This window comes from Pseudophryne corroboree, chromosome 3 (genome assembly GCF_028390025.1).
Source record: "Pseudophryne corroboree isolate aPseCor3 chromosome 3, aPseCor3.hap2, whole genome shotgun sequence".
In the NCBI taxonomy this organism is placed as follows: domain Eukaryota; kingdom Metazoa; phylum Chordata; class Amphibia; order Anura; family Myobatrachidae; genus Pseudophryne; species Pseudophryne corroboree.
Genome location: NC_086446.1, coordinates 662979174 through 663004014, shown reverse-complemented (window position 1 = coordinate 663004014; position 24841 = coordinate 662979174). Strand labels below are relative to the sequence as shown.

At 41.8% G+C, this 24841-nt stretch overlaps 1 protein-coding gene across 5 annotated transcripts in view; it reads right to left on the bottom strand.

Annotated features, from left to right (window-relative positions):
• Window positions 1–24841, bottom strand: part of TACC2 (transforming acidic coiled-coil containing protein 2) — a 310387-nt gene that overhangs the window by 47284 nt on the left and 238262 nt on the right. For all 5 annotated transcript variants that reach the window (XM_063961851.1, XM_063961854.1, XM_063961853.1 and 2 more), the window contains exons 9-10: window positions 21479–21539; window positions 19199–19406 (exon numbers count right to left, since the gene is read on the bottom strand). In XM_063961851.1, coding sequence (XP_063817921.1) covers window positions 19199–19406; window positions 21479–21539 — 269 coding nt within the window. The remainder of the gene's footprint in view (window positions 1–19198; window positions 19407–21478; window positions 21540–24841) is intronic.

Below are 24841 nucleotides of genomic sequence, written 5' to 3'. Positions count from 1 at the left end.
AGTTTAAATAAAAATAATTAAAAAAAGTAATACTCACTTCTCATAAACACAACATAAGGAAAACACATTTTATAATCTACAGAAAATCTCTTATGGCTGGGGTTGTAATCTCTGTCTTATAAGAGGCTATAATGGAGATAATTATTTAAAGGAGATGTGGTCGGGATGCCGCTGCTTGAAATTCCGGCGCCGGAATCCCAACACGTGGGCAAAATGCTAGCACCGGAACTGCGACATTACTTGGAATGCCAACACCGGAATCCCGATTGTAATATCCTGTCAGGATGCTGGGCATTGGGATGCTGTTGTCGGTCTTATGACCGCTGCCATCCTAAATGCCGGTAACCAGTATCACACCCGTTTATAGGGTCATATAAGCACTTTATATTGCACAGTCTGTGTGGACCACATTGCACCACTACCCCAGCAATGATATGCATTTTTAATACAAAGGGGGCAATTTACTAAGAATCAATTTTGGGCAATTTAACAAATCTCCCCTTATTGACCCTTGGCCCTCATTCCGAGTTGATCGCACGTAGCTACTTTTTGCTGCTCGTGCGATCAACTAGACGCCGCCTATGGGGGAGTGTATTTTAGCATAGCAGGGCTGCAATCGCTTGTGCAGCCCTGCTATGCTAAAAAAGTTTTTTTCTCAGAGCGGCTGCATGTGACGTCACACAGCCAACACTGTGTCGACAGCCCCCCGACCCCGACGGCCGCCGCAGTCAATCACCTTGCGGCTGCATCATTCCGGAATGTGACCGCATGGTGAAGGGTCGCATACACGTACTGCGTCCAGTGCGTGTGTATAGACACTCTGGATGCAGCAGCTGCGTACAGGCGCGCAGCTGTGTCCAGGTATGAATAAGACCCTAGACAAAAAAATAGTTGTTCCATGTGAACATGCTCAAAAATATAAAAAATATCAGTGCATTGATTTAGTACATTGAGATGCGTCTTTGTCACGTTTTTGGTGTGAAGTGAAGCGTTTTGACAAAATCAATTTTTAGTAAATCTGCAATTTCCAATGATACCAATGTTATTTAATGGTGAATTGCCGTGATTTGGAGTACAGAGTCGCATTTGACATGTGACCTTTATACTAATTAATCCTTAGTAAATTATCGATTTGCAAAAATGCATCTTTTTTGCAGAGAAACAGCAAATCAGCCTTTAGTAAATTTACCTCTGAGCTTCAATAAGCATGAATTCATACAGTATAGCCCACATAATAAGAATAGGTAGTGAGACGTACATAGTAAGGTGATTATACTGTGTAATTCATACAGTATAGCCCACATAATAAGAATAGGTAGTGAGACGTACATAGTAAGGTGATTATACTGTGTAATTCATACAGTATAGCCCACATAATAAGAATAGGTAGTGAGACATACATAGTAAGGTGATTATACTGTGTAATTCATACAGTATAGCCCACATAATAAGAATAGGTAGTGAGACGTACATAGTAAGGTGATTATACTGTGTAATTCATACAGTATAGCCCACATAACAAGAATAGGTAGTGAGACGTACATAGTAAGGTGATTATACTGTGTAATTCATACAGTATAGCCCACATAATAAGAATAGGTAGTGAGACGTACATAGTAAGGTGATTATACTGTGTAATTCATACAGTATAGCCCACATAATAAGAATAGGTAGTGAGACATACATAGTAAGGTGATTATACTGTGTAATTCATACAGTATAGCCCACATAATAAGAATAGGTAGTGAGACGTACATAGTAAGGTGATTATACTGTGTAATTCATACAGTATAGCCCACATAATAAGAATAGGTAGTGAGACGTACATAGTAAGGTGATTATACTGTGTAATTCATACAGTATAGCCCACATAATAAGAATAGGTAGTGAGACGTACATAGTAAGGTGATTATACTGTGTAATTCATACAGTATAGCCCACATAACAAGAATAGGTAGTGAGACGTACATAGTAAGGTGATTATACTGTGTAATTCATACAGTATAGCCCACATAATAAGAATAGGTAGTGAGACATACATAGTAAGGTGATTATACTGTGTAATTCATACAGTATAGCCCACATAATAAGAATAGGTAGTGAGACAAACATAGTAAGGTGATTATACTGTGTAATTCATACAGTATAGCCCACATAATAAGAATAGGTAGTGAGACGTACATAGTAAGATGATTATACTGTGTAATTCATACAGTATAGCCCACATAATAAGAATAGGTAGTGAGACATACATAGTAAGGTGATTATACTGTGTAATTCATACAGTATAGCCCACATAATAAGAATAGGTAGTGAGACGTACATAGTAAGGTGATTATACTGTGTAATTCATACAGTATAGCCCACATAATAAGAATAGGTAGTGAGACGTACATAGTAAGGTGATTATACTGTGTAATTCATACAGTATAGCCCACATAATAAGAATAGGTAGTGAGACGTACATAGTAAGGTGATTATACTGTGTAATTCATACAGTATAGCCCACATAATAAGAATAGGTAGTGAGACGTACATAGTAAGGTGATTATACTGTGTAATTCATACAGTATAGCCCACATAATAAGAATAGGTAGTGAGACGTACATAGTAAGGTGATTATACTGTGTAATTCATACAGTATAGCCCACATAATAAGAATAGGTAGTGAGACGTACATAGTAAGGTGATTATACTGTGTAATTCATACAGTATAGCCCACATAATAAGAATAGGTAGTGAGACATACATAGTAAGGTGATTATACTAGAGATGAGCGGGTTCGGTTCCTCTGAATCCGAACCCGCCCGAACTTCAGGTTTTTTACACGGGTCCGAGCAGGCTCGGATCTTCCCGCCTTGCTCGGCTAACCCGAGCGCGCCCGAACGTCATCATCACGCTGTCGGATTCTCGCGAGGCTCGGATTCTATTGCGAGACTCGGATTCTATATAAGGAGCCGCGCGTCGCCGCCATTTTCACACGTGCATTGAGAGTCATAGGGAGAGGACGTGGCTGGCGTCCTCTCCGTTTAGAGAAGAGAGAGACACAGTATTTTGGGGAGCATTATTAGGAGGAGTACTACTATACTGTATACTACTATACTACTTGCTGAAGTGATATTTATACTAGATTAGATAATAGATAGTGTGACTGTAAGTGTATTATCTGACTTGTGGGGGAGACACTGACAGTGGGGAGCAGTTAGAGTCTGAGAGCAGGACTCATGAGTACATATAACGTACAGTGCACACTTTTGCTGCCAGAGTCAGTGCCACACTGCCATTGTTGTGACCACACTGACCACCAGTATAATAATATATTTTGTGATTGTCTGCTTAGGCCTCGGAGTACTAGTTGCAAGTTGCAACGTGACCTGAAGTGACCACCAGTTTAATAATCAATCACCACCAGTTTAATATATATATATATATATAATTGTATATAATATATATATATATATATATATATAATATTGTATACCACCTACCCGTGGTTTTTTTTTTTTTCATTCTTCTTTATACATACTACTATAGTAGCTTACTGTAGCAGTCTGCGGTGCTGTGCTGACCTGACAGTGTCCAGCAGGTCCGTCATCAGTCATTACATAATAAATATATATAGTACCTGTCCGGCTGCAGTACTAGTGATATTATATTGATTTCATCTCATTATCAATAATTTATCATCTAGTCTAGACTCTATATTAGCAGCAGACACAGTACGTTAGTCCACGGCTGTAGCTACCTCTGTGTCGGCACTCGGCAGTCCATCCATAATTGTATACCACCTACCCGTGTTTTTTTTTTTTTTTTTCTTCTTTGTACATACTACTATAGTATAGTAGCTTACTGTAGCAGTCTGCGGTGCTGCTGAGCTGACAGTGTCCAGCAGGTCCGTCATCAGTCATCATTACCTAATAAATATATTATCTACCTGTCCGGCTGCAGTACTAGTGATATTATATATACATACATATATATATTGATTTCATCTCATTATCAATCATCCAGTCTATATTAGCAGCAGACACAGTACGTTAGTCCACGGCTGTAGCTACCTCTGTGTCGGCACTCGGCAGTCCATCCATAATTGTATACCACCTACCCGTGGTTTTTTTTTTTCTTTCTTCTTTGTACATACTACTATAGTATAGTAGCTTACTGTAGCAGTCTGCGGTGCTGCTGAGCTAACAGTGTCCAGCAGGTCCGTCATCAGTCATCATTACCTAATAAATATATTATCTACCTGTCCGGCTGCAGTACTAGTGATATTATATATACATACATATATATATATTGATTTCATCTCATTATCAATCATCCAGTCTATATTAGCAGCAGACACAGTACGTTAGTCCACGGCTGTAGCTACCTCTGTGTCGGCACTCGGCAGTCCATCCATAATTGTATACCACCTACCCGTGGTTTATTTTTTTTCTTTCTTCTTTGTACATACTACTATAGTATAGTAGCTTACTGTAGCAGTCTGCGGTGCTGCTGAGCTGACAGTGTCCAGCAGGTCCGTCATCAGTCATCATTACCTAATAAATATATTATCTACCTGTCCGGCTGCAGTACTAGTGATATTATATATACATACATATATATATATTGATTTCATCTCATTATCATCCAGTCTATATTAGCAGCAGACACAGTACGGTAGTCCACGGCTGTAGCTACCTCTGTGTCGGCACTCGGCAGTCCATCCATATTTGTATACCACCTACCCGTGGTTTTTTTTTTTCTTTCTTCTTTGTACATACTACTATAGTATAGTAGCTTACTATAGCAGTCTGCGGTGCTGCTGAGCTGACAGTGTCCAGCAGGTCCGTCATCAGTCATCATTACCTAATAAATATATTATCTACCTGTCCGGCTGCAGTACTAGTGATATTATATATACATACATATATATATATTGATTTCATCTCATTATCATCCAGTCTATATTAGCAGCAGACACAGTACGGTAGTCCACGGCTGTAGCTACCTCTGTGTCGGCACTCGGCAGTCCATCCATAAGTATACTAGTATCCATCCATCTCCATTGTTTACCTGAGGTGCCTTTTAGTTGTGCCTATTAAAATATGGAGAACAAAAATGTTGAGGTTCCAAAATTAGGGAAAGATCAAGATCCACTTCCACCTCGTGCTGAAGCTGCTGCCACTAGTCATGGCCGAGACGATGAAATGCCAGCAACGTCGTCTGCCAAGGCCGATGCCCAATGTCATAGTACAGAGCATGTCAAATCCAAAACACCAAATATCAGTAAAAAAAGGACTCCAAAACCTAAAATAAAATTGTCGGAGGAGAAGCGTAAACTTGCCAATATGCCATTTACCACACGGAGTGGCAAGGAACGGCTGAGGCCCTGGCCTATGTTCATGGCTAGTGGTTCAGCTTCACATGAGGATGGAAGCACTCAGCCTCTCGCTAGAAAACTGAAAAGACTCAAGCTGGCAAAAGCACCGCAAAGAACTGTGCGTTCTTCGAAATCCCAAATCCACAAGGAGAGTCCAATTGTGTCGGTTGCGATGCCTGACCTTCCCAACACTGGACGTGAAGAGCATGCGCCTTCCACCATTTGCACGCCCCCTGCAAGTGCTGGAAGGAGCACCCGCAGTCCAGTTCCTGATAGTCAGATTGAAGATGTCAGTGTTGAAGTACACCAGGATGAGGAGGATATGGGTGTTGCTGGCGCTGGGGAGGAAATTGACCAGGAGGATTCTGATGGTGAGGTGGTTTGTTTAAGTCAGGCACCCGGGGAGACACCTGTTGTCCGCAAGATCGCTCGCAGTTTCCCCATGCACAACATGATTGACATGCTGCGGCCATTTGGGGGCGGGGATGAGGCGGAGCTACCTGCAGTTCCAGGAAATGGGGGCGTGTCCAAAGACGCAACTGCAGTGTAAAAGCGGCTGTCTATCTCTGAGCCAGCTTCTCTGCTTTTAGCCTTTGTTAGCCTGCCTACAGAGTTTTAACTTCATTTACATAATGTATACAATACAGTTCAGCACAGCACACATTCAAGTAGCTATTCTCATCATTTACATCAGGACGATTATGATGCCAACTCACACCATCAGTTTAATTCTCCTGCCCAAATCTCACTCACATATATTGTAGCTGCTTGATGTGATTTCAATAGTATTCAATTAATTTGTAAACAATGTAAAAATCATAAAGTAATTAAACAGTAAATAAGTCTCCCCACTATACACCTTACATCTTTTGTTATTAATAAACTTTGAAGTCATACCAAAGGGGTTGTGAGTTTTAGGAGCAGTCTATTCTGTAATAGCACAAACGCCAGACAAAGGGGCTATACTGATTTTCAAATGCTAAGTTACTGTACATTTGTATTGTTACTGTACAACATGTATTTATAGGGTTAAAAATAAAACATCATGTTTCTGCTTATGTGTGAAGGTTTATATTTCTTACACCAACGCAGCAGGGATTCCCTTTATCATCCACAACACTACTCAAAGAAGCATTAACAAGTTTACATAGAATATCATTGCCGTGTCGGCGTGTCACAGTACACAGAAAAGATAGATTTGTGTGAAGAAACAACATGTGCAAAAGTGGAAGGAAAAGTCAGGGACAGGGCTATTTACTATCACCGTCCGCTTTAGCTCCATCCAAGGCTTAGTCAAGTGTGTGTGTGTGTGTGTGTGTGTGTGTGTGTGTGTGTGTGTGTGTGTGTGTACAGACAGGCGGAGGTCTCTAGGAAACATTCCCATGCCTTTAAGAACTAGCCATAAAAATTACAGTAAATTAATGTAAGTTTAAATAAAAATAATGAAAAAAAGTAATACTCACTTCTCATAAACACAACATAAGGAAAACACATTTTATAATCTACAGAAAATCTCTTATGGCTGGGGTTGTAATCTCTGTCTTATAAGAGGCTATAATGGAGATAATTATTTAAAGGAGATGTGGTCGGGATGCCGCTGCTTGAAATTCCGGCGCCGGAATCCCAACACGTGGGCAAAATGCTAGCACCGGAACTGCGACATTACTTGGAATGCCAACACCGGAATCCCGATTGTAATATCCTGTCAGGATGCTGGGCATTGGGATGCTGTTGTCGGTCTTATGACCGCTGCCATCCTAAATGCCGGTAACCAGTATCACACCCGTTTATAGGGTCATATAAGCACTTTATATTGCACAGTCTGTGTGGACCACATTGCACCACTACCCCAGCAATGATATGCATTTTTAATACAAAGGGGGCAATTTACTAAGAATCAATTTTGGGCAATTTAACAAATCTCCCCTTATTGACCCTTGGCCCTCATTCCGAGTTGATCGCACGTAGCTACTTTTTGCTGCTCGTGCGATCAACTAGACGCCGCCTATGGGGGAGTGTATTTTAGCATAGCAGGGCTGCAATCGCTTGTGCAGCCCTGCTATGCTAAAAAAGTTTTTTTCTCAGAGCGGCTGCATGTGACGTCACACAGCCAACACTGTGTCGACAGCCCCCCGACCCCGACGGCCGCCGCAGTTAATCACCTTGCGGCTGCATCATTCCGGAATGTGACCGCATGACGAAGGGTCGCATACACGTACTGCGTCCAGTGCGTGTGTATAGACACACTCTGGATGCAGCAGCTGCGTACAGGCGCGCAGCTGTGTCCAGGTATGAATAAGACCCTAGACAAAAAAATAGTTGTTCCATGTGAACATGCTCAAAAATATAAAAAATATCAGTGCATTGATTTAGTACATTGAGATGCGTCTTTGTCACGTTTTTGGTGTGAAGTGAAGCGTTTTGACAAAATCAATTTTTAGTAAATCTGCAATTTCCAATGATACCAATGTTATTTAATGGTGAATTGCCGTGATTTGGAGTACAGAGTCGCATTTGACATGTGACCTTTATACTAATTAATCCTTAGTAAATTAGCGATTTGCAAAAATTCATCTTTTTTGCAGAGAAACAGCAAATCAGCCTTTAGTAAATTTACCTCTGAGCTTCAATAAGCATGAATTCATACAGTATAGCCCACATAATAAGAATAGGTAGTGAGACGTACATAGTAAGGTGATTATACTGTGTAATTCATACAGTATAGCCCACATAATAAGAATAGGTAGTGAGACGTACATAGTAAGGTGATTATACTGTGTAATTCATACAGTATAGCCCACATAATAAGAATAGGTAGTGAGACGTACATAGTAAGGTGATTATACTGTGTAATTCATACAGTATAGCCCACATAATAAGAATAGGTAGTGAGACGTACATAGTAAGGTGATTATACTGTGTAATTCATACAGTATAGCCCACATAATAAGAATAGGTAGTGAGACGTACATAGTAAGGTGATTATACTGTGTAATTCATACAGTATAGCCCACATAATAAGAATAGGTAGTGAGACATACATAGTAAGGTGATTATACTGTGTAATTCATACAGTATAGCCCACATAATAAGAATAGGTAGTGAGACGTACATAGTAAGGTGATTATACTGTGTAATTCATACAGTATAGCCCACATAATAAGAATAGGTAGTGAGACGTACATAGTAAGGTGATTATACTGTGTAATTCATACAGTATAGCCCACATAATAAGAATAGGTAGTGAGACGTACATAGTAAGGTGATTATACTGTGTAATTCATACAGTATAGCCCACATAATAAGAATAGGTAGTGAGACGTACATAGTAAGGTGATTATACTGTGTAATTCATACAGTATAGCCCACATAATAAGAATAGGTAGTGAGACGTACATAGTAAGGTGATTATACTGTGTAATTCATACAGTATAGCCCACATAATAAGAATAGGTAGTGAGACGTACATAGTAAGGTGATTATACTGTGTAATTCATACAGTATAGCCCACATAATAAGAATAGGTAGTCAGACGTACATAGTAAGGTGATTATACTGTGTAATTCATACAGTATAGCCCACATAATAAGAATAGGTAGTGAGACGTACATAGGAAGGTGATTATACTGTGTAATTCATACAGTATAGCCCACATAATAAGAATAGATAGTGAGACGTACATAGTAAGGTGATTATACTGTGTAATTCATACAGTATAGCCCACATAATAAGAATAGGTAGTGAGACGTACATAGGGGGTAATTCCAAGTTGATCGCAGCAGGATTTTTGATAGCAATTGGGCAAAACCATGTGCACTGCAGGGGAGGCAGATATAACATGTGCAGAGAGAGTTAGATTTGGGTGGGTTATTTTATTTCTGTGCAGGGTAAATACTGGCTGCTTTATTTTTACACTGCAAATTAGATTGCAGATTGAACACACCCCACCCAAATCTAACTCTCTCTGCACATGTTATATCTGCCTCCCCTGCAGTGCACATGGTTTTGCCCAATTGCTAACAAAAATCCTGCTGCGATCAACTTGGAATTACCCCCATAGTAAGGTGATTATACTGTGTAATTCATAAAGTATAGCCCACATAATAAGAATAGGTAGTGAGACGTACATAGTAAGGTGATTATACTGTGTAATTCATACAGTATAGCCCACATAATAAGAATTTACTTACCGATAATTCTATTTCTCGGAGTCCGTAGTGGATGCTGGGGTTCCTGAAAGGACCATGGGGAATAGCGGCTCCGCAGGAGACAGGGCACAAAAAAGTAAAGCTTTTACCAGATCAGGTGGTGTGCACTGGCTCCTCCCCCTATGACCCTCCTCCAGACTCCAGTTAGGTACTGTGCCCGGACGAGCGTACACAATAAGGGAGGCAATTTGAATCCCGGGTAAGACTCATACCAGCCACACCAATCACACCGTACAACTTGTGATCTAAACCCAGTTAACAGTATGATAACAGAAAGAGCCTCTTAAAGATGGCTCCTTAACAATATAACCCGAATTTGTTAACAATAACTATGTACAGTATTGCAGATAATCCGCACTTGGGATGGGCGCCCAGCATCCACTACGGACCCCGAGAAATAGAATTATCGGTAAGTAAATTCTTATTTTCTCTATCGTCCTAAGTGGATGCTGGGGTTCCTGAAAGGACCATGGGGATTATACCAAAGCTCCCAAACGGGCGGGAGAGTGCGGATGACTCTGCAGCACCGAATGAGAGAATTCCAAGTCCTCTTTTGCCAGGGTATCAAATTTGTAGAATTTTACAAACGTGTTTTCCCCCGACCACGTAGCTGCTCGACAGAATTGTAATGCCGAGACCCCTCGGGCAGCCGCCCAAGATGAGCCCACCTTCCTTGTGGAATGGGCCTTAACAGATTTAGGCTGTGGCAGGCCTGCCACAGAATGAGCAAGTTGAATTGTGTTACAAATCCAACGAGCAATCGTCTGCTTAGAAGCAGGGGCACCCAACTTGTTGGGTGCATATAGTATCAACAGCGAGTCAGATTTTCTGACTTCAGCCGTCCTTGAAATGTATATTTTTAAGGCTCTGACAACGTCCAACAACTTGGAGTCCTCCAAGTCGCCAGTGGCCGCAGGCACCACAATAGGTTGGTTCAGGTGAAACGCTGATACCACCTTAGGGAGAAAATGCGGACGAGTCCTCAGTTCTGCCCTATCCGAATGGAAGATTAGATAAGGGCTTTTATAAGATAAAGCCGCCAATTCAGATACTCTCCTGGCGGAAGCCAGGGCCAGTAACATAGTCACTTTCCATGTGAGATATTTAAAATCCACCTTTTTCAATGGTTCAAACCAATGGGATTTGAGGAAATCTAAAACTACATTTAGATCCCACGGTGCCACCGGAGGCACCACAGGAGGCTGTATATGCAGTACTCCTTTAACAAAAGTCTGTACCTCAGGAACTGAGGCCAATTCTTTTTGGAAGAATATTGACAGGGCCGAAATTTGAACCTTAATAGATCTCAATTTGAGACCCATAGACAATCCTGATTGTAGGAAATGTAGGAAACGACCCAGTTGAAATTCCTCCGTCGGAACACTCCGATCCTCGCACCACGCGACATATTTTCGCCAAATGCGGTGATAATGTTTCGCGGTGACTTCCTTCCTTGCCTTAATCAAGGTAGGAATGACTTCTTCTGGAATGCCTTTCCCTTTTAGGATCTGGCGTTCAACCGCCATGCCGTCAAACGCAGCCGCGGTAAGTCTTGAAAGAGACAGGGACCCTGTTGTAGCAGGTCCCTTCTCAGAAGTAGAGGGCACGGGTCGTCCGTGACCAACTCTTGAAGTTCCGGGTACCAAGTCCTTCTTGGCCAATCCGGAGCCACTAGTATTGTTCTTACTCCTCCTCACCGTATAATCTTCAATACCTTTGGTATGAGAGGCAGAGGAGGAAACACATATACTGATTTGTACACCCAAGGTGTTACCAGTGCGTCCACAGCTATTGCCTGTGGATCTCTTGACCTGGCGCAATACTTGTCCAGTTTCTTGTTGAGGCGAGACGCCATCATGTCTACCATTGGTCTTTCCCAACAGTTTATTAGCATGTGGAAGACTTCTGGATGAAGACCCCCCTCTCCCGGGTGAATATCGTGTCTGCTGAGGAAGTCTGCTTCCCAGTTGTCCACGCCCGGGAAGAACACTGCTGACAGTGCTATTACGTGATTCTCCGCCCAGCGAAGAATCTTGGCAGCTTCTGCCATTGCACTCCTGCTTCTTGTGCCGCCCTGTCTGTTTACATGGGCGACCGCCGTGATGTTGTCCGACTGAATCAACACCGGTTTTCCTTGCAGGAGTGGTTCCGCCTGGCTTAGAGCATTTTGGATTGCTCTTAGTACCAGAATGTTTATGTGAAGAGACTTTTCCAGGTTCGTCCATACCCCCTGGAAGTTTCTTCCTTGTGTGACTGCTCCCCAACCTCTCAGGCTGGCGTCCGTGGTCACCAGGATCAAATCCTGTATGCCGAATCTGCGGCCCTCCAATAGATGAGCCTTTTGCAACCACCACAGAAGATATACCCTTGTCCTTGGCGACAGGGTTATTCGCAGGTGCATCTGAGGATGCGACCCTGACCATTTGTCCAACAGATCCCTTTGGAAAATTCTTGCATGGAATCTGCCGAATGGAATTGCTTCGTAAAAAGCCACCATTTTTCCCAGGACTCTTGTGCATTGATGTACAGACACCTTTCCTGGTTTTAGGAGGTTCCTGACAGGTCGGATAACTCCTTGGCTTTTTCCTCGGGAAGAAAAACCTTTTTCTGAACCGTGTCCAGAATCATCCCTAGGAACAGCAGACGTATCGTCGGAAAACAGCTGCGATTCTTGGAATATTTAGAATCCAGTCGTGCCGTCGAAGAACTACTTTAGATAGTGCTCTTCCGACCTCCAACTGTTCTCTGGAACTTGCCCTTTTTAGGTCGTGCAAGTAAGGGATAATTTAGATGCCTTTTTTCTTTGAAGAAACATCTTTTCGGCCATTACCTTGGTAAAAAGGCCCGGGGTGCCGTGGATAATTCAAACGGCATCGTCTGAAACTGATATTGACAGTTCTGTACCACGAACCAGAGGTACCCTTGATGAGAAGGACAAAATTTGGACATGGAGGTAATCCTTGATGTCCAGGGACACCATATAGTCCCCTTTTTTCCGGTTCGCTATCACTGCTCTGAGTGACTTTATCTCGATTTGAACCTTTTATGTAAGTGTTCAAAACATTTTAGATTTAGACTATGTGTCACCAAGCCGTCTGGCTTCAGTACCACAATATAGTGTGGAAAAATAATACCCTTTTCCTTGTCGTAGGAGGGGTACTTTGATTATCACCTGCTGGATATACAGCTTGTGAATTGTTTCCAATGCTGCCTCCCTGTCGGAGGGAGCCGTTGGTAAAGCAGACTTCAGGAACCTGCGAGGAGAAGATGTCTCGACTCTCCAATCTTTACCCCTGGGATAATACTCGTACGATCTAGGGGTCAACTTGCGAGTGATCCCACTGCGCCCTGAGACTCTTGAGACTACCCCCCCACCTTGAGTCCGCTTGCACGGCCCCAGCGTCATGCTGAGGACTTGGCAGACGCGGTGGAGGGCTTCTTTTCCTGGGAAAGGGCTGCCTGCTGCAGTCTACTTCCCTTACCTCTATGTCTGGGCAGATATGACTGGCCTTTTGCCTGCATGCCCTCATGGGAAAGGAAAGATTGAGGCTGAAAAGACGGTGTCTTTTTTAGCTGAGATGTAACTTGGGGTAAAAAAGGTTGGATTTCCCAGCTGTTGCTGTGGTCCCCAGGTCCGATGGACCGACCCCCAAATAACTCCTTCCCTTTATACAGCAATACTTCCATCTGCCGTATGGGATCTGTATCACCTGACCACTGTCGTGTCCCTGACATCTTCTGGGAGATATGGACAACGCACTTATCTTGATGCCAGAGAGCAAATATCCCTCTGTGCATCTCACATACATATATATAGAATGCATCCTATTAAATGCTCTACATGAATAAAATATTTTCAGTCAGGGAATCCGACCAAGCCAACCCAGCACTGCATCTCCAGGCTGATGGCGATCGCTGGTCGCAGTATAACCACCGTATGTGTGTATATACTTTTTAGGATATTTTTCCAGCTTCCTATCAGCTGGCTCCTTGAGGGCGGCCGTATCTGGAGACGGTAACGCCACTTGATAAGCGTGTGAGCGCCTTATCACCCTAAGGGGTGTTTCCCAACGTACCCTAATTTCTGGCGGGAAAGGGTATAACGCCAATATTTGCTATCGGGGTAACCCTACGCATCATCACACACTTCATTTTATTTTATCTGATTCAGGAAAAACTACAGGTAGTTTTTTCCACTCCCACATAATACCCTTTCTTGTGGTACTTGTAGTATCAGAAACACGTAACACCTCCTTCATTGCCCTTAACGTGTGGCCCTAATGAGAAATACGTTTGTTTATTCACCGTCGACACTGTATTCAGTGTCCGTGTCTGTGTCTGTGTCGACCGACTGAGGTAAATGGGCGTTTTTTAAAAACCCCTGACGGTGTTTCTGAGACGCCTGGACCGGTCCTAATAGATTGTCGGCCGTCTCATGTCGTCAACCGACCTTGCAGCGTGTTGACATTCTCACGTAATTCTCTAAATAAGCCATCCATTCCGGTGTCGACTCCCTAGAGAGTGACATCACCATTACAGGCAATTTCTCCGCCTCCTCACCAACATCGTCCTCATACATGTCGACACACACGTACCGACACACAGCACACACACCGGGAATGCTCTGACAGAGGACAGGACCCACTAGCCCTTTGGGGAGACAGAGGGAGACAGACACCAAAAACGCTATAATTATATAGGGACAACCTTATATAAGTGTTTCTCCCTTATAGCATCTTTTATATATATACAATATCGCCAAAATCAGTGCCCCCCCTCTCTGTTTTAACCCTGTTTCTGTAGTGCAGTGCAGGGGAGAGCCTGGGAGCCTTCTCTCCAGCTTTTCTGTGAGAGAAAATGGCGCTGTGTGCTGAGGAGATAGGCCCCGCCCCTTTTACGGCGGGCTCGTCTCCCGCTATTTTTGAAGTTAGGCAGGGGTTAAATATCTCCATATAGCCTCTGTGGGCTATATGTGAGGTATTTTTTGCCTCTAATAAGGTTTTTATTTGCCTCTCAGAGCGCCCCCCCCAGCGCTCTGCACCCTCAGTGACTGTTGTGTGAAGTGTGCTGAGAGGAAAATGGCGCACAGCTGCAGTGCTGTGCGCTACCTTTATGAAGACTCAGGAGTCTTCAGCCGCCGATTTTGGACCTCTTCTCTCTTCAGCGTCTGCAAGGGGGCCGGCGGCGCGGCTCCGGTGACCATCCAGGCTGTACCTGTGATCGTCCCTCTGGAGCTAGTGTCCAGTAGCCAAGCAGCAAATCCACTCTGCACGCAGGTGAGTTCACTACTTCTCCCCTAAGTCCCTCGTTGCAGTGATCCTGTTGCCAGCAGGACTCACTGTAAAGTAAAAAACCTAAGCTAAACTTTCTCTAAGCAGCTCTTTAGGAGAGCCACCTAGATTGCACCCTTCTCGTTCGGGCACAAAATCTAACTGGAGTCTGGAGGAGGGTCATAGGGGGAGGAGCCAGTGCACACCACCTGATCTGGTAAAAGCTTTACTTTTTTGTGCCCTGTCTCCTGCGGAGCCGCTATTCCCCATGGTCCTTTCAGGAACCCCAGCATCCACTTAGGACGATAGAGAAAATAAGAATAGGTAGTGAGACGTACATAGTAAGGTGATTATTCATACAGTATAACCCACATAATAAGAATAGGTAGTGAGACGTACATAGTAAGGTGATTATACTGTGTAATTCATACAGTATAGCCCACATAATAATAATAGGTAGTGAGACGTACATAGTAAGGTGATTATACTGTGTAATTCATACAGTATAGCCCACATAATAAGAATAGGTAGTGAGACATACATAGTAAGGTGATTATACTGTGTAATTCATACAGTATAGCCCACATAATAAGAATAGGTAGTGAGACGTACATAGTAAGGTGATTATACTGTGTAATTCATTCAGTATAGCCCACATAATAAGAATAGGTAGTGAGACGTACATAGTAAGGTGATTATACTGTGTAATTCATACAGTATAGCCCACATAATAAGGATAGGTAGTGAGACGTACATAGTAAGGTGATTATACTGTGTAATTCATACAGTATAGCCCACATAATAAGAATAGGTAGTGAGACGTACATAGTAAGGTGATTATACTGTGTAATTCATACTGTATAGCCCACATAATAAGAATAGGTAGTGAGACGTACATAGTAAGGTGATTATACTGTGTAATTCATACAGTATAGCCCACATAATAAGAATAGGTAGTGAGACATACATAGTAAGGTGATAATACTGTGTAATTCATACTATATAGCCCACATAATAAGAATAGGTAGTGAGACGTACATAGTAAGGTGATTATACTGTGTAATTCATACAGTATAGCCCACATAATAAGAATAGGTAGTGAGACGTACATAGTAAGGTGATTATACTGTGTAATTCATACAGTATAGCCCACATAATAAGAATAGGTAGTGAGACGTACATAGTAAGGTGATTATACTGTGTAATTCATACAGTATAGCCCACATAATAAGAATAGGTAGTGAGACGTACATAGTAAGGTGATTATACTGTGTAATTCATACAGTATAGCCCACATAATAAGAATAGGTAGTGAGACATACATAGTAAGGTGATTATACTGTGTAATTCATACAGTATAGCCCACATAATAAGAATAGGTAGTGAGACGTACATAGTAAGGTGATTATACTGTGTAATTCATACAGTATAGCCCACATAATAAGAATAGGTAGTGAGACGTACATAGTAAGGTGATTATACTGTGTAATTCATACAGTATAGCCCACATAATAAGAATAGGTAGTGAGACATACATAGTAAGGTGATTATACTGTGTAATTCATACAGTATAGCCCACATAATAAGAATAGGTAGTGAGATGTACATAGTAAGGTGATTATACTGTGTAATTTATACAGTATAGCCACATAATAAGAATAGGTAGTGAGACGTACATAGTAAGGTGATTATACTGTGTAATTCATACAGTATAGCCCACATAATAAGAATAGGTAGTGAGACGTACATAGTAAGGTGATTATACTGTGTAATTCATACTGTATAGCCCACATAATAAGAATAGGTAGTGAGACGTACATAGTAAGGTGATTATACTGTGTAATTCATACAGTATAGCCCACATAATAAGAATAGGTAGTGAGACATACATAGTAAGGTGATAATACTGTGTAATTCATACTATATAGCCCACATAATAAGAATAGGTAGTGAGACGTACATAGTAAGGTGATTATACTGTGTAATTCATACAGTATAGCCCACATAATAAGAATAGGTAGTGAGACGTACATAGTAAGGTGATTATACTGTGTAATTCATACAGTATAGCCCACATAATAAGAATAGGTAGTGAGACGTACATAGTAAGGTGATTATACTGTGTAATTCATACAGTATAGCCCACATAATAAGAATAGGTAGTGAGACATACATAGTAAGGTGATTATACTGTGTAATTCATACAGTATAGCCCACATAATAAGAATAGGTAGTGAGACGTACATAGTAAGGTGATTATACTGTGTAATTCATACAGTATAGCCCACATAATAAGAATAGGTAGTGAGACATACATAGTAAGGTGATTATACTGTGTAATTCATACTGTATAGCCCACATAATAAGAATAGGTAGTGAGACGTACATAGTAAGGTGATTATACTGTGTAATTCATACAGTATAGCCCACATAATAAGAATAGGTAGTGAGACGTACATAGTAAGGTGATTATACTGTGTAATTCATACAGTATAGCCCACATAATAAGAATAGGTAGTGAGACGTACATAGTAAGGTGATTATACTGTGTAATTCATACAGTATAGCCCACATAATAAGAATAGGTAGTGAGACGTACATAGTAAGGTGATTATACTGTGTAATACATACAGTATAGCCCACATAATAAGAATAGGTAGTGAGACATACATAGTAAGGTGATTATACTGTGTAATTCATACAGTATAGCCCACATAATAAGAATAGGTAGTGAGACGTACATAGTAAGGTGATTATACTGTGTAATTCATACAGTATAGCCCACATAATAATAGGTAGTGAGACGTACATAGTAAGGTGATTATACTGTTTAATTCATACAGTATAGCCCACATAATAAGAATAGGTAGTGAGACATACATAGTAAGGTGATTATACTGTGTAATTCATACAGTATAGCCCACATAATAAGAATAGGTAGTGAGACGTACATAGTAAGGTGATTATACTGTGTAATTCATACAGTATAGCCCACATAATAAGAATAGGTAGTGAGACGTACATAGTAAGGTGATTATACTGTGTAATTCATACTGTATAGCCCACATAATAAGAATAGGTAGTGAGACATACATAGTAAGGTGATTATACTGTGTAATTCATACAGTATAGCCCACATAATAAGAATAGGTAGTGAGACGTACATAGTAAGGTGATTATACTGTGTAATTTATACAGTATAGCCACATAATAAGAATAGGTAGTGAGACGTACATAGTAAGGTGATTATACTGTGTAATTCATACAGTATAGCCCACATAATAAGAATAGGTAGTGAGACATACATAGTAAGGTGATTATACTGTGTAATTCATACAGTATAGCCCACATAATAAGAATAGGTAGTGAGACGTACATAGTAAGGTGATTATACTGTGTAATTCATACAGTATAGCCCACATAATAAGAATAGGTAGTGAGACGTACATAGTAAGGTGATTATACTGTGTAATTCATACTGTATAGCCCACATAATAAGAATAGGTAGTGAGACGTACATAGTAAGGTGATTATACTGTGTAATTCATACAGTATAGCCCACATAATAAGAATAGGTAGTGAGACATACATAGTAAGGTGATTATACTGTGTAATTCATACAGTATAGCCCACATAATAAGAATAGGTAGTGAGACGTACATAGTAAGGTGATTATACTGTGTAATTCATACAGTATAGCCCACATAATAAGAATAGGTAGTGAGACGTACATAGTAAGGTGATTATACTGTGTAATTCATACAGTATAGCCCACATAATAAGAATAGGTAGTGAGACGTACATAGTAAGGTGATTATACTGTGTAATTCATACTGTATAGCCCACATAATAAGAATAGGTAGTGAGACATACATAGTAAGGTGATTATACTGTGTAATTCATACAGTATAGCCCACATAATAAGAATAGGTAGTGAGACGTACATAGTAAGGTGATTATACCGTGTAATTAGTCAATATTGGAAAAGGAAAACATTTGCAAAAACCAAAAATTTCTAAACATAAATCTATATAACCTGCATCTGTTCGGGATACGGTCATTAGGTCGACAGCACTTAGGTCGACAGTCATTAGGTCGACCACTATTGGTCGACATGCATTAGATCGACAGGGTCACTAGGTTGACATGGTCATTAGGTCGACATGTACTAGGTTGACATGGAAAAAGGTCGACATGAGTTTTCACTTTTTTTTTTTACTTTTTCATACTTTACGATCCACCTGTACTACGATTGGGAATGGTAACCTGGAATAAGGAATATGTGCACGTGTATTAGCACCAACAACTGTAAGGGGTAACAACGGAGAAACAAGAGGGTGACAGCTGCTACATACCATCTGTGGATGCGTGGAACTGGTTTTCATTGACAAAACTGGTCAGGTCCGAGGGCTGGGGATAGTCTTGCTTGTCTGGTTCCAGGTCCACTGCCATGCAGGTCCACTTCTGGCTACTGACTGAGGAGGCCAGCTTTTCCTCATCTGTAGCATGTTCTTCAGAGGCTATCACGGGTGGAGCTTCTGATTTGGAGAGTAACTTCAGTTCCTGAAAGGATATGTTCCCGCATTTAACTAATGTTTCAACATCTTATTTTCACATGCTCACAAATGCTGCAACTTTTGTGATCGAAAATAAAATTGAAAATAACTTTTTACAACTTTATAGAACTTTAATTGTATAATTAAAATATTGCATTTAGATATACAATTAGACTTATTAGATAGACTGTGCAGGTAGTCTACTAGTTTAAAAAGTATAGTTATGTAACTGTTTATGGACAGTAAATAGAACATGTCCTAGTGCTGTTACCTAGCATGTCCTAATGCTGTTATTCGGAATTTAGTGGTGCTCTGGTTCATTTTATATGTATATCCCCATGTATAAGACAGAAGCCAATAGCTGTGGTCCATCAATAACTATACAACAATGACTGTCCTATGGAGATCTACTGAAGTTCTAAGGACAGTTTTCAGAGTGCTTATTCAGGAAAGGAAATACAAGCACAAATCTGAGCAAGGCCTCCTGCTGTACCAGGTAACGTGCAGCAAAGAAGGCAAGTAAAGTCCTTGGAGGAGATTCAAATGTTTGAAAAGTCAGATGGGAGTCTGTTTTTTCCTATCTAATAGACAGGAAAAAACAGACATCTAACCAACTTTTCAAACATTTGAATCTCCCCCCTTGTGTGCATAAAACGGGGTACTGAGACAAGGGACGAGGATGTAATCCTGTCTCTGTATAAATCATTGGTACGTCTGCATCTGGAATACCGTGTTCAATTTTGGGCACCATATTATAAATAAGATATCTGGGAGCTCGAAAGAGTTCAAAGGAGCGCTGCTAAACTGATTAAAGGGTTAAAGACACTGGAGTATGAGGAAAGGCTTACTAGGTTAAATATGTATTCCCTTGAAAAGAGGCGTCTAAGAGGAGATATTATTAATATCTTCAAATATGTAAAGGGTCAATACAAAGAGTTAGCAGGGGATTTGTTTATTAATAGAATTCTGTATAGGACACATGGGCACTCGCTGAGGCTAGAGGAGAGAGAATACCATACAAAACATAGGAAAGGGTTCTTCACGGTAAGGGCAATAAGGATTTGGAACTCCCTGCCGGAGAAGGTAATAATGGTGGACTCTGTAAATGCATTTAAAAATGCAATTGATAGTTTTCTAGCTGAAAAAAAGTATCCAAGGCTATAGCATTTAATATATTGACATTAAGTATCCCGAAGTTGTGCGAAATATAGTTGTTAACTGGTACGAAACCATTACTTCAGCTGGTGCATTATAATGTGATCGATAGGTTTTGGGTTTACTGGCCATTGAGCTACTACTTGAGGCTCACTGGTCTCTGCCATCTATAAGTATAATGTATGCCCTGGGTAGCAGACTGCATTTCCCAAGAAAAACTGGGAGGATAACTTTTTCTTCAAAACGTGTCATGTAACCAAGAATTCTATGTTGCCTAGATATCGATATAAGTTATAACAATGATAATGTTCTCCCTTTTGTAAAAAAGAATATTAGAAGCCTTGTAATATTATTTTACAAAAAGGTGGTGTATTATTCTATGAAATAGACACATTGTATAAAAACAAATACAGGTTGAGTATCCCATATCTAAAATGCTTGGGACCAGAGGTATTTTGGATATCGGATTTTTCCGTATTTTGGAATAATTGCATACCATAATGAGATATCATGGTGATGGGATCTAAGTCTAAGCACAGAATGCATTTATGTCTCATATACACCTTATACACACAGCCTGAAGGTAATTGTAGCCAATATCTTTTATACTTTGTGCATTAAACAAAGTGTGTCTACATTCACACAATTCATTTGTTTCATATACACCGTATACACACAGCCTGAAGGTCATTTAATACAATATTTTTAATAACTTTGTGTATTAAACAAAATTTGTGTACATTGAGCCATCAGAAAACAAAGGTTTCACTATCTCACTCAAAAAATCCGTATTTTGAAATATTTGTATATGGGATACTCAACCTGTAATACCCAGTGGCTGGCAAAGCACCGTGGTCTCACTTATACAGGACACGTGTGCTACCCAGTCACATACTCAGAGACAACTGCATCATCCGTACAAACCTCTGTGCCATTTTCTGTGACCGGGGAACGCTTTGGTGATTTCTTGACCCTAAAGGTGTCACTGAAACAGAAGCACATAGAAACATTGAGAAGAGAAACTGAGCTGGTGAGTATAGTTCTATATAAGTACTTTTTTCTATTTCCAAATGCCCGATACACTAAAGAAGACATGACAGGCTTGTCAGCACCGGTATGTCGCTGTGTAGGCTTATGTCTAGGAAACTTTTAATACTTGACACAGGAGTTCCATGTCCAAGCTCCATATCATCACTCATTCAACGACACATCCGCAGTGTCGGACTGGGGGATGAAGGGCCCACCGGGGGGATGCAGTGGTAGAGGCCCATGTTTAGGGGTGTGGCTGGTCTCCAGAGGAGGTGTGGCCAGCTGCCACAGAGGTTTGGCTAACCATGAGAGAGTGCATGGTCTGGGCCTCTCGCTAAATACATGTAGTAAATACTGCTGGTGCATGCCTGATAATGTACCAGACTGATTACAGCAATGTACTGCAGAGAATGCACCATCGTCCTCTGCAGTATATGGTATCATATGTATAATATGGATCATAGGTATCATATGTCTAAAAGTGCTCAGACTGAAATTGTATCCCTAGAGGAGGAGGGGTTCCCACAGGCAGGGGGCCAGTCCATCCCTGCACTTACAATTGTGGGCAGCGACAAACACGAATAAAGAAGACACAAACTAACTTGCCCCAAGATACTAAACGTTTCCTATGTGTCTCACAGCCATGAAAATATAAGTAAAGGAGCATTAGCACATTCATGAGAGAGAGTGGCAGGCTGGGCAGCCACTCCCTCATTACACAGCGCTGTACGGACAACACTTGGCTGACTAACACATGTTCACAAGCATGCCATCATCTACAGCTCAGCTTGGGACGTGAGAAGCAACATGCCAGGATTGGCTGAGGAGGCAATGGGAAAGTGACAAGTCAGGAATGGAAACAGACAAACACAAGGCAGACTGAAGCCGGGGCAACAACAGGGAGTCACAGACAATGATTGAGTGAGGTTACTTACAAGAGAGAACAGACAGACACGACATCTTCAACCATCCTAGAGACACAGAGACAAAGAGACAGACAGACAAGAGGCTGTGTACGCACAGTAATACACACTCTGTGGCACCACAAGTGTAATGTGCACACTAACACATAATAACATACCCAAGAAGAAATGTCACAACAACCTACCCAGGGGACTAAAACAAATCCTCCCACACAACCCTGGAAGCTAGCTGCCTTTATGAAAACTATAGGTGCTCTGTAGCACGGATCCGTGTAGGTGTTAGAAATTTGCAACTCTGAAAATTCAGGCGTTAAAAGAGATTCACTCCCACTGGGGGCTATCTAATTAGCCCCAATAAGCCGGCACGTGCCGTGGTTTATCGGGGATTTTGCTACACCTGCCTCCGGCAGGCGAAGCAGGATCCCCGGAAATAGCCCCGTTTTCTGCCGAAAACGGGTCTGTTTCACACGAAAACACACAGGTTTCACTGAACCTGTGTGTTTTCAGGAGAAAGGGGGTTTATTTACAGGCAATTCATCTGGATAGCCTGTAAAAGAAAAAATCAGTGAAACATCGGAAAAAAGTCTGAAAAACGTCCGAAAACGGGCGTTTTTCGGACCCAATGGGGTATATTTACTAACATTCGTAATTTTCGGAAAAAGGTCAAAGTTCAATCACGAATGACATCGAAAGTGTAAAACTGCAACTTTTTGAATTTATTACGCCTAATTTACTAAGCTGCCGTATTCGGATTTTTCATTTGTTCCGATGTCGATGTCATTCGTGTTTTTTTCCCGTTTTTTACGGCAGTGATTAGCAAAACACTGCCGACTTTATCACAATGAATCTCGGCCGGATCTGTGTGATCCGTGCCGGGGTTCATTTTTTTTTTTTTTTTTTTTTAAATAAACACTGTAAAACGGAGAAAAAAAATGCGTGGGGTTCCCCCTCCTAAGCATGACCAGCCTCGGGCTCTTTGAGCCGACCCTGGTTGCAGAAATATGGGGGGGAAAATGACAGGGGTTCCCCCATATTTAAGCAACCAGCATCGGGCTCTGCGCCTGGTCCTGGTTCCAAAAATACGGGGGACAAAAAGAGTAGGGGTCCCCCGTATTTCTAAAACCAGCACCGGGCTCCACTAGCTGGACAGATAATGCCACAGCCGGGGGTCACTTTTATATAGTGCCCTGCGGCCGTGGCATCAAAAATCCAACTAGTCACCCCTGGCCGGGGTACCCTGGGGGAGTGGGGACCCCTTCAATCAAGGGGTCCCCCCCCCCCAGCCACCCAAGGGCCAGGGGTGAAGCCCGAGGCTGTCCCCCCCATCCAATTGGCTGCGGATGGGGGGCTGATAGCCTTTTGTGAAAATGAAAAGATATTGTTTTTAGTAGCAGTACTACAAGGCCCAGCAAGCCTCCCCCGCATGCTGGTACTTGGAGAACCACAAGTACCAGCATGCGACGGCAAAACGGGCCCGCTGGTACCTGTAGTACTACTACTAAAAAAATACCCAAAAAAAGACAAGACACACACACCTTGAAAGTAAAGTTTTATTACATCCATCCACACAAACATACATACATACATACATACATACTTACCTTATGTTCACACGAGGGTCGGTCCTCTTCTCCAGTAGAATCCAAGGGGTACCTGTTGAATAAATTCTACTCACCAGATCCAGGGTCCCAGGCTCCTCGTAGCATCCTTTTGTAATCCACGTACTTGAATAAAATAAAAAAACGGAAAGCCGAGCCACGCACTGAAAGGGGACCCATGTTTGCACATGGGCCCCCTTTCCCCGAATGCCAGAAACCCACTCTGACTGATGTCTAAGTGGGTTTCTTCAGCCAATCAGGGAGCGCCACGTTGTAGCACCCTCCTGATCGGCTGTGTGCTCCTGTACTGTCTGACAGGCGGCACACGGCAGTGTTACAATGTAGCGCCTATGCGCTCCATTGTAACCAATGGTGGGAACTTTCTGCCCTGCGGTTGACCGAAAGTGACCTCACCGCTGAGCACAAAGTTCCCACCATTGGTTACAATGGAGCGCATAGGCGCTACATTGTAACACTGCCGTGTGCCGCCTGTCAGACAGTACAGGAGCACACAGCCGATCAGGAGGGTGCTACAACGTGGCGCTCCCTGATTGGCTGAAGAAACCCACTTAGACATCAGTCAGAGTGGGTTTCTGGCATTCGGGGAAAGGGGGCCCATGTGCAAACATGGGTCCCCTTTCAATGCGTGGCTCGGCTTTCCGTTTTTTTATTTTATTCAAGTACGTGGATTACAAATGGATGCTACGAGGAGCCTGGGACCCTGGATCTGGTGAGTA